The sequence below is a fragment of the Macadamia integrifolia genome, chromosome 9, assembly GCF_013358625.1.
Source record: "Macadamia integrifolia cultivar HAES 741 chromosome 9, SCU_Mint_v3, whole genome shotgun sequence".
NCBI classification, from domain to species: Eukaryota; Viridiplantae; Streptophyta; class Magnoliopsida; order Proteales; family Proteaceae; genus Macadamia; species Macadamia integrifolia.
In genome coordinates, this window is record NC_056565.1 from 24,523,886 (window position 1) to 24,535,456 (window position 11,571).

The following is an 11,571-nucleotide window of genomic DNA, read 5'->3' on the forward strand; positions in this document are numbered from 1 at the left end:
AGAAAGTAAAAAAAGGAAATTTCATTACATCAATTTTCTATTCTTATTAAGAGAGAAAATTTGACCCAATAAAGAAAGCTTTGTAATTTGGTGCCATGGTAATACAATAATAACTCAGCTTTATCCCAACTAAATGGGATCAGCTAAATGGATCCTTACCCTCCAATCAGCTCTATTCAATTGATAAAAGGCCTAAACTATGTATGTCTTTCCTCACTATTTCTCCTAAGGCCATTTTAGGTCTGCCCCAAGCTCTTTTAGTTCCTTCAGTCTGAATCAAATCACTCCTCCATACTAGAGGATTCAAAGGCCTCCGTTGAACATACCATACCACCTCAGGCAACTTTCTCGTAACTCATCGTGTATCAGAGGTAACTTCCAAATCAGCTCCAATATGATACTAGATGAGAGCCTGGGCACAAAGTTGCTGCATTTTTCTTAACATTCATATCAAATAGAGAGCACCTTCCCCAAAGCTCTTCTACATCCATTTGCTGCATAGCCCATGCATAGTATACAGTGTGAATTGCATCCTGCAGAGAGATCAATTTATATCAATACACCATTTTGTTTTCTACGGCTAAATATAAACAACGGAAATAGAGAACATGAACTGGTACCGCGAAAACAAGTATTGCAGAAAATCTGAGACAATTGCATGGTTAAACGATAAAAAAGTGAGGTATAAGGAAAGGCCCTTCCAAGTTTACATGGGAATTGAATACCATACTTCACTTCCAGGAAACTTCAACTTCAACTTCAATTAAAAGCAGTGTCAAAGTCATCACCACAACAATGCTCGTACAGTAACCAAAAGGAAGATCAACCAATAGGCACCTTTGTGCAGAGAAATGGAAACACAACCAAGTGGCCCAGGGATTGTCAGCAGTGTCAACTGGGTGATGTATATGAACAGAATATAAACTCTGGGATTAGCATGGAATTGGTTGACCAACAATCAAAGTTGTCCAACCAACAGCCTTAGAAGCTAGATCCCAAGTGGAAATTTTACATTAAGAGTTGTTTTGAGGAGTGCATTTGGTTTGAACTAGGGCTCTTTTCAATTTAAAAAAAAAGCAATTATTTTAAGCCGGCTTTGATTGTTCGTGTTGATACTATGTTTTTCAGGCTAAGTTATTGAAATATTCTGGAGTTTAATTGTTTGTTTTGGATGGTCTAACAGGAAACTGGTCTGATTTAGGTTTCTTAAGTAAAGATAGGACCACAAAGTGATATAAGAGCATCATTTAATAAAGAGGAAATATCACTCCCCTCCCCTGAACTATGTCCAAATATCAACTTGACCCCACACTTTTTCAAAAATATCACTCACCTCCCCTGAAACAAAATGATTCTATCTAATGTCCCCAACCATTTGAAATGGCTGTTAAGTCAACCAATTTTTTTCTCTAATGACTAAACAACCCTCCTAAACATGAAATACCTATTACATCCTTAATGAAATAAACCCCTCTTCCCCATACCCTTTTTCTCTAAACTCTACTAAACCCTACTACCCTTCTTCTTCTCCTTTTCTGTTGATCCATTCCGGTTTGAGTTTGACGGCGGTCGGCGAGTCTTTGACTAAGGCTCAATACCCCTTGCCCCCTTCCACTTTTCCGTGTCTGTTGATCGGCCTTATAAACATAAGTGATGAAAATGGTGGTGGAGTGATGGTGATGCATTGACGCTCTACTTTAAATAAATAAATTAAAAAAAAAAAGAGCTCCGGTGAACCAACCAACGATCATAGGATGGCAACGACTGGCATCGTCACCTTTGTTTTGGCAATCATTTCGAAGCATCAAAACCTGCGAAGACTGCAGGAATTGAAGCAAAAGCCATCACCCGATCATATTATCGCAACCAATGTCGATTGCAACCACATTTGGGTAAAAAACCACCAAAAGCAAATCAAGAGAGGAAGAAGAGATGAAGAGATGAAGCTATTAATTTAAGTTCATGGCTATGAAGATGATCGATTGCTATTGATCAAGTTCTCGGCGATCTGAGCTAGCGATTGTAAGTTGCAACGCATGATTGTATCCACAAACATACAAGTAAGGGTGTCAATTCCAGGCCCGCACCGGTAGGCCCAACCGAGCCCGACACGTTTATGGCCCAACTTAGACCAGCCCAATTAATAAACGTGTCAGGCTTGAGTCCTACACGTTTACAAACAAGTAGTATATGATGCAGCCATCTAGCCCGATGGGCACCCGACCAGCCCGACATTTGCAAGCCCAACTTGAACCGACTCATTCAAGCCTGACCTAGCCCGACCCCTTTAATACAACTTGTATTTTTAAAATTTTTTTAATACTATTTGTATTTAGTGCTAAGGCTATATTATATGTACAGTTGAGATGGTGGTGATTGTTATCTGAACATTCACATTTTTCAAGCATATTTTAATTGATTTAAACTTGCTCAACTTGGGTTGTGTAGGCATTGTTTAATTGATTTGAGTTCCGTTGGGTTAAAGACCGAGTACCTTAGTAACTTAGCTGCTTCCATCTTTGGCTTAATCCATTTTAATTATGGGATCTTTATTTGCTATGCCCACCTTTGCCTCATTTTATTGGTATTCCTTTCAAGTACATTTTAAAGACCAATTTTAAAGAGGACCTGTTTAAAGCCTGTTTAAAATTAAATAGATCTATAACCCGGTTAAGGCCCATTTATGGCAGCCCGATTAAAGCTTGAGACTGACCGGCCTAATTATTAACCGTATCATGCCCGAGCTAGCTAAGCCCGTTTAGCTAAACGGGCGTTCACGGTGTAGCCTTAGAAATTGGTAGAGCCCGATTAAGCCCGACCGAGACCAGCTCGGCCCGATTGATTGACACCCCTACATACAGGTATCTTCTTTCGTGTTCCCCGAGGGTACATCCACAACATACGATTCCACAATCATTGTACCTGAGCCGTTCGATGAAGGGTGTAAAGTCATCACAGATCTGTAATTTGCTAACCGATGATCACTACCCACGACTTTGAAACTGATGATGTGACGTTCATTGTCGAGGATCTCAAGCCGTTTGGTGTTGGTGGTGGCGGGAAGCCCAGATACCACGTGGACTTCTCTTAGGGTTCCCACGTCTTCGTTCCCTTTGATGATGTGGCAACTTTTCAGGAAGTGTTTGTAGGCTTGTGGGTTATCGAAACGGCAGACCACTGACCATACGATGGATACCGAGGTGGCGATGTATTGAACAACGATAGAGGAACACTGATTGGGCCCCACTGGATGGGTGTGATGATTTGTGACGGTTTCTGGTGCGGAGGCTGGACAACAAGTTTTGATACGGCGGTGGAGGGTGGCGTTGGTGGTTGTGGCAGTGGGGATGGTTGGGGTTTGGGGTTGCTTGTGGCAGTGAGAGGCCATGTTGGCGTTATTGATTCTGTGGACTTGGAGGGCTGATTTGGGAGGCGTTGCGGGCATTTACATAAAATTAAGGCCGATCAACAAAGACAGAGAAGTGGAAGGGGGTAGGTAGTATTGAGCCTTATTCAAAGACTCGCCGACCGCCATCGAACTCAAACGGGAATGGATCAACAAAGACGGAGAAGAAGATGGGTGGTAGGGTTCAGTAGAGTTCAGAGAGAAAGGGTATGGGGAAGAGGGGTTTATTTCATTAAGGGTATAATAGGTATTTCATGTTTAGGAGTGTAGTTTAGGCATTAGAGAAAAAACTGGCTGACTTAACAGCCATTTCAAATGGTTGGGGACGTTAGATAAAATCTTTTTGTTTCAGGGGAGGTGAGTGATATCTTTGGAAAAGTGTGGGGTCAAGTTGATATTTCAACATAGTTCAGGGGAGGGGAGTGATATTTCCTCTTTAATAAAATTTATAGACTTTTTGGAGTGGGACATACTTCTGTCAATTAGTGTGTTGTACTGAAAAATTACGTGCATAATCCTAATCAAGGTTTCTTGCATTAGTTTTGTTTCTTCTGTCCAAAAAGTACACAATCTATTTCAATAACATTTCTAATTTCTCCGCTTCCCAAAATGTACTGTGGGAAGGTGAGGATGTGAGGTGAAGAAATATTTGTATGCATGTGCAGTTGATTCCATTGTGAATAAAAAGAAACTGATACATGAGAAAGCAAATCCACGCTGCCATCCCAACCATTCCACAAGATACCTGAGGAAAGAAAAATGGGTGATGTAGATCCACACTTTGGAAGGATCTATCTAAGGAAGATAGGCCCAGCCAAGAAGGGCCTATCGATCCATGTTTAGTTCCATACTAAGTCCACTTGAGTAGCTAAGTTAGTAGTCAGAAATACGGGCCCATTGGGCCCATCGATTTCATGCTTTTTATTTAATTACTTGTTTAAGTTAATAAGGCCTAGTGGGCCCATCAATTGTAAGGTCCAATAGGGACCATTAGCTACTTAGTTCTACTTCATGTTGGAGTTATAGATTTAGTCCTAGTTATAATAGGAGTGTCTAGTCTTATCTGGAAACTAGCTCCTATTAGCTCCTAGACATACTATGGTTGTAATTCTGCCTTCTTTAAATAGAGGAGCTTATGTATAGATATGGTTCAAATTTGAAAAGAAGAATTGCAATTATTTGCTTAGGGCAGCTGGGATAGTTGTGGGTGAGAAGCCCAGGCTGAGATAGCCACCTCCTCTCCCACTTTCCCTTGTTTCTTCTTTGTCTAATCACTTTACTTCTTTGTTAATTTTCTGTTTGCTGCTATTAAAGAAATTCAGACCTGTCCAAGCATTAAAACCAGAATCAGCCAGCAAAGGTGTTCTTATTACTGAAGTCAATTGATCCCCATCGCTGCCCTCTTCATTGAACTGCCTAGAAAGACATTCAGCAGGACTGTTCCAGGCCTTCAAAGGATCTATCGATCCCCATCAGAGCACGGTTAAGGAATTAGCCCTGTTTATGAGAAACTTCTCTTGTTTCTCTCTCTTCAACCTGAAATCAAGAAAGTGAGTAACTTCTTATCCCTCCGTTAAAATTTCCTCATATTTTTTAGGGTTTTTGTCCCCTCCTTAGGGACTACCATCGATCCAGCTTTCAGCTCATTCTAAGCTTCACAGCAGCAGCCCCTCCCCTGTTTTACCCTGCACAGGAGATTCTCTGTCCTGGCCGGTTCTCTTTTTGGGATTTTTTCTTGTGGGTTGCTTATTTATTGTCAGGGTTGTTTACTATAGTTGTTCCCATGTTCTAAGATCTCTTTTAAGTTGTATTGTTTGGGGTTAGTCTTTGTAATCTACTCCTACATTACAGGCTCACTGATCCCACTTATAAGCTTGAACACAAGATGACCTTGCATCTAGAAAGAAACAAAAGATCATGTTCAACACAGTAAATGAAAGAATGACCTCAAATACACTATTCCCGCAAATAAGAGATATGGCCAGTGACCCATTTACCTTCGCTTTAAATGCTTCCCACTTCTTACCCCTCTTTGACTGTTTTGTGGGTACAATGACAATGTCAGTTCTCATACTTTGTTCCCCTATTGATGGAGAGGAAGAAGCATTTTGCATGTGTCTTCTCTTACTGGTGTTGCCACTTAACTCATCTTTTACTATATCATAGCCCCTCTTGGTGGAGTTAATGATCTTCACACCCTTGAATTTTTGCAAGGCCATAAAAACTTTAGGAGAAGCAGAAGAAACACCAGCTTTAAACCTGCCAAATAACATTTCTTTCACATCAATAGACTCAGATTGCTGGGAATTTTCTTTTTCAGTTGTAGTACTGCCTCCATCTTTTGCAGCAGCATCAGACTTGGCTGAGATACTCAAGGATCCAGACGATTCTTTATGTCCAATTCCTAGGGTCTCCTTCACCTAAAATCATCATATAGGAGAGAAGGTAAATAATGTCCTCGGTGGATCCTAAAATTCTAGATCATAATCATGATTTGAAAAAAGGCTTCACACAAGCATCAACGCAGAACTAACCTCTTACGTGGCAGCTGCAATCTTCTCCTTCACATTGGCAGTAACCTTCAAAAAAATGAAATCCTCAAAGACTGAGAAAACCAGGACTCGCAAAACCAGCCTTGCTGGCAATAAAGCAAAAGGATATGAGGAAAAATTTTTCACATGATAGGGCCCATGAAGGCTATGCTTGGAAGAATCTGATCCACAATGGTCAGAACAGGTGGCAAAACTTTCATGATCCAACAATAGAGCATGCATGCTAGGGAAAGGATCTTACTTTCATAAATTAAAAAGCTTAAAATGCAGCTGGTGCAAGCTGGAACCAATCATCTGAACCATACCTTAGGGCTCATAAAACAATAACAACAATACAACTTAACCTTATCCCAATTAAATGGGGTCAGCTACATGGATCCATGAGTGTATATATATATATATATATATATATAAAGTGACTTTGGGACATCCCACTCACGAATTGGCAACCCGGATCTTAGCCCTCCATGTAGTTCTGTTAGATGCCATAATTGGGTGAAGACTTAACTTTTGTATGTCTCTCCTTACTAACTCATCAGTTGTTGGCATGCCCCTAACCCTTTTAGCTTTTTCCATCTCCATCTGGTCACTCCTCCATAGTGGGGCATCCATAGGCCTCCTTTGGACATGCCCAAACCATCGTAGCTGACATCCTCTGAGCTTATCCTGAATTGAGGCGATTCCTAAATCGGTTCTAACCTGGTCATTTCTTATTCTATCTCTCATGATTTTACCGCACATCCATCTCAACCACACTCAACTTATCTACGTTACGTTTCTTGACTGCCCAACATTCTACACCATACATTATAGCTGGTCTTATGACTGTTCTGTAGAATTTTCCCTTAAGCCTTAAAGGAATCCGTCTATCACATAACACTCTAGATGGCCCTCTCCATTTCATCTATCCTACTTTTATTCTAGTGTGAATCATCATCATCAATCTCACTTTCCTTGTTTAAGATAGATTCCAGATATCTGAAGTAGTCAATTTGCAGGATCTCTTTCCCCTCATTTTTCACTCCCTCTCTACCGATCCTCACTCGACTAAAGTTACACATAATGTATTCCGTCTTCGTTCTACTTATTTTAAGACCTCGCGATTCTAAAGTATATCTCCATAGTTCCAACTTATCGTTAATCTCTGTCACAGTTTTACAAACCAGCACAAAATCGTCAGCAAAAAGCATACACCATGGGATCTCTCCTTGGATATCTCTTGTTAAGTCATCCATGATAAGTGTAAACAGGTAGAGGCTCAACACGGATCCTTGATGTAATCCGATAGTAATTGAAAACTCAACATCTTAGCCTCTCATTGATCTCACACTAGTCACCACATCTCCAAACATGTCTTTAGTTATATCCACGTATTTACTTGACACCCATTTCTTCTCTAAAACCTGCCAAATTAAATATCTGGGGACCCTATCATAGGCCTTTTCTAGGTCGAAAAAGACCATAGGAAGATCCCGCTTGTGGGTTCTGGATTTTTCCATAAGCCTCCGAAGAAGGTAAATCGCTTCTGTAGTGGATCTTCGGGCATGAAACTGAATTGGTTCCTTGAGATATTGGTCTCTCTTCTTAAGTAAACCTCTATTGCCTTCTCCCATAGTTTCATAGTATGGCTTATGAGTTTTATGCCTCTATAGTTGTTGCAGCTCTGGATATCGCCCTTATTTTTATAGATTGGGACAATAACACTTCTCCACTCATTCAGCATTTTTTCGTGTTCATGATCTTGTTAAACAACTTAGTCAACCAAACAACCCCATGTGGACCCAAGCTCTTTCACACTTCAATTGGGACCTCATCTGGACCTGGATTCCTCCCTACTTTCATCTTCCTTAGGGCTTCAATAACCTCAGTCACTCCTATCTTGCGTACATACCTATGATTTCTGTTGTCAAGCAAAGTACTCGAACCACTCCTATTAGGGTTGTCTCCATTGAGTAGGTTACAAAAATACTCATCCCATCTCTTCTTTATGTCTTTATCATTCACAAGCACTCTACCCTCCTCATTTTTAATACATCGAACATGGCCGAGATCCTTGCTATTCCTTTCCCGAATTTTAGCTATCCTATAAATAACCTTTTCACCTTCCTTGGTATTTAAATTGTTGTAGAAGTCATCATATTTTCTCGCCCTTGCTTTCCTCACAATCTTTCTTGCTTCGTTTCTGGTGGCCTTATATCTCTCTTTATCTTCAACTTCTCCAGTCCTTTGCCAAATCTTAAAACTATCCTTCTTAGTCTTGATGGCAGCCTGGATCTCCACATCCCACCACCGAGTCTCTCTAAAGGCCAACTTGGTACCCTTAGATACCCCTAGAACCTCCTTGGCCACTTTCTTAATGCAATCTATCATTTCATTCCACATCGTATTGGCGACCCCTTCACAATTCCACTTCCCATTCTTCACCACATTATTTGTAAAAGATTCCACTGCCTCACCTTTCAATCTCCACCACCTAACCTTAGGGCAAACATGTTTCCTTGGTTTCTTCTTCGATACATAGAGGCAAAAGTCCAAGATTAACAATCTATGTTGAGAGGCTAAACTCTCCCTAGGGTTGACCTTATAGTCCTTACACATTCATCGGTCAGACCTTCTAGTGAAGAAGAAGTCTATTTGACTGAAATGCTATCTACTTTTGTAAGTAATTAAGTGTTCTTCCCTCTTAGAGAAAAGAGTGTTAGCAATGGCTAGGTCATAGGCGGTTGCGAAATCCAAAACTGAGGTTCCCTCCTCATTCCTCTCCCCAACTCCATAACCTTCGTGCACCTCAACATAACCTCTCCTATCTTTACCAATGTGTCCATTCAGATCCCCTCCCATAATTATTTTTTCCTGAGGTCCAAAGCTATGCATCAATTCATCCAAGGGCTCGTAAAACATGATACGTATTACGTGCACTAAAAGAACAGGGCCACATGCACAAGTTTGACTTAAACAATAGGGAGAAATAAAACTATTGTTCTGTCACTCAGCTGAAAGTAAATCACCAAAGCTAATAACCCAAAACATATCTAAGAAACATATATATTTAATAATAAAAAAAATTGAGAAACAAGAGGGAGGAAAATAAAACTGTAATATTGCCATTTAGTTGAGAAGTATATCAACAAAGATAAGAACCCAAAACGTATCTGAGAAACATAAACATTAAAAGGTAAAAAACAAAAGTTGCATTGGTATCGACAGTAACCACAGCATAAAATGTTATAAATAATCTAAAGTTGCTTAATCAAACAAGATCTTATCAGTTAGGGTTGGGGGAGGAATCCTTCAAGCAGTTCAGCATCTGTGGGTAATTTAGAGCCTGACCTTCCAGCTTCTGTCCACACATTGTCTGCATGCTTGGACAACTGCTCCGCTGTCTGCTTCGTTCTGCATTCGCCAGTTCACCATCTCAGGCCCTCCTTTGAAGTGTCTGTCAGCATTTCACATACAAAAGTATATCTCAACCTACCACCTAGTAAACCAAAATTGACAGAAGGGATAGAGCAACTGTATCCTAAAATTACCTAACTTTCAGTTCTTCTTTCACCTCTTTCAGCTCGTCTGCTTTCTCCTTAAGCTCCTTGACTGACTGTCAGAAGTCAGGAATACTGCCGCCAAATACAATCCCAGAAGGAAAATTAGAAAAGGCACAGGAAATCACATAAAAGAACTCTAACAAGTAACAGAATGGGCAAGTGCAAACAATGGATTGATAGTAATAATATATAATAAAGGTTGTGGTAGTGGCAGTTGACTGGCAATAACACTAACAGTGAATGAAGGGTGAGGGTGAAGAGTATGGATCAAGTCATCGAGAATGATTCTCGTACGGTGTTTGATCTACATTTGGACTTCACTTAATCTCTCTCTTCTTTTAATTGAATTTTATTTTAAGTGAAGTCCAAGTGTAGATCAAATACTGTACGAGAATGATTCTCGTACGGAGACCTGATTCGGACTCGTGGGTGAATGGGATGTGATGTAGATGCATACCCATGGACCAATCCAAATCCATCTGGGTATCAAGACAGAGATTAATTGGATCCTATATAGGTCTTTGACTAGTAGGATTTTTTAAGATTTTATTTCTATTTTCATGCAATCTTTTTATTTTTGGTAGCTTAAGTATAAGAGATATTAGGATTTAGTTTCCAATTAATTTGGGTTTCCAAATTAGAGTAGGTTTCCTTTAATGTTGGTTTTCTTCTCTATTTAATTACATGTAATGGGTCAAGTAGAGATCAGACAAAAGAATAAAGTTATGAGTTGATATTGTGGTGTGTGCTTGTGGGTTGAGTATATGCGATTCCCCCCCTTTCTTTGAGCGACTCTTCTCCCTCTTCTACAACTCTGAGTTTTCTCAGGAATTTCTTCCCTTCCTCTACTGGCCCTCCATCAGGAGGCAAAGGTGAGAAATCAGATCCACAATCAAGAGTAAGAATAAGAAATGAGATACCAAGTCTAATATGGATTCAAACCAATTACACATATCTGATTCATCTGGGATGCAGAAAAAAACAAAGAAACAAAATCAAATTAAAAAGCGAAAGACAAATTTTTTATAGGTACAACACAGAAACAGAAACCACACACCCAACCACCACTCCCAACCCCCCCCCCAAAAAAAAAAAAAAAAAAAAAAGAGAAGAAAGAAAGGATTTTACATCATACCATACCCAAAATCAAATGAAACAAGTAGACTAATAAACAAGGTATCATAGACCATCTACCATCTCCATGAAATAAAGAAGAACAATAAATTGAGAAATTAGAAAAGCTAAAGCAGACCCAGAAAAACTTTCACATTTGTCCTTTCTATCTCTTTTCAATGTGTAAGACACAGAACTCCATTCTACTAGTTTTGACAATCAATATATAGCAGCAACAATAAAACAGTAACAAATTACAGAATTGCCGGAAATTCTCAAAGTAAAGAGGAAATGCATACTTTTTAGCTTCTCCTTCACTTTCTTGTATAACTCATTGAACACACTGAATTCACGAGACACCAAAAGTCCATATGTCGAGAGAAATCGCAACCGCATCTTCCAAGCCTGAATGAAGAAACCACACAGGAAAAACGTCATTTTTCCTCTACTACGAGAACAAATAGAACAATAACCAAAAAGCTTATTTCTTTCCTAAATATTTATAACTCAATAGGCCAAATAAAACAAGAGAATACTCCAAATAGAATAGTTGGTAGTGTTGAGATTACTAATTAGGGTTGTGGGAGCAAACCTGGAATGACTTTAGCTGCAGACAATGGATTTGCTTGGACAATCCAAAATCTCAAACCAGTTTCCTGCTACCCAATAGATATAATGGGTAGGAAATTTCAAACCTTTCTTGATTTTTCGCCAAAACAAAACGGTATACATCTTTTCTGAGACGGCATCATTTAACGTTACTGCAGTTTTCAACAAGTTCCCATTGTTTCCGATGAAATGACGGACGTAAAAAATGTGGGGCCCACATCATCATCTTCACTTAATCGCAGTCTCCCCGTCCTGATATGTGAACACCAAACGCAACTAATCAGTGCTCACAGGTTCTTATCCTCTCCTCACGTGGGAACTCCCCACTAGGGGTGTCAATCGGTCGGCC

The 11,571-nt window shown here is 39.8% G+C and overlaps 1 protein-coding gene and 1 pseudogene across 1 annotated transcript; both read right to left on the reverse strand.

The window, feature by feature from the left end:
- Positions 1-6: 6 nt before the first annotated feature.
- Positions 7-11,433, reverse strand: LOC122088779 (annotated as a pseudogene).
- On the reverse strand, positions 1,740-4,983 carry LOC122088780 (abscisic acid receptor PYL4-like). Its single transcript, XM_042658106.1, has 2 exons — positions 2,865-4,983; positions 1,740-2,063 (listed from the first exon to the last, which is right to left on the reverse strand). Exons 1-2 carry the CDS (start codon positions 3,443-3,445, stop codon positions 1,967-1,969), a joined length of 678 nt encoding a protein of 225 aa, XP_042514040.1. The 5' UTR covers positions 3,446-4,983; the 3' UTR covers positions 1,740-1,966.
- Positions 11,434-11,571: the final 138 nt, after the last annotated feature.

Excerpts from the sequence above, each read along its gene's own strand:
- LOC122088780 (XM_042658106.1), bottom strand. The coding sequence starts at position 3,445 with ATGCCCGCAACGCCTCCCAAATCAGCCCTCCAAGTCCACAGAATCAAT. Across the intron at positions 2,064-2,864 it reads TCGGGGAACACGAAAGAAGA|TACTTGTATGTTTGTGGATA; the intron begins TACCTGTATGTA and ends AATTGACACCCT.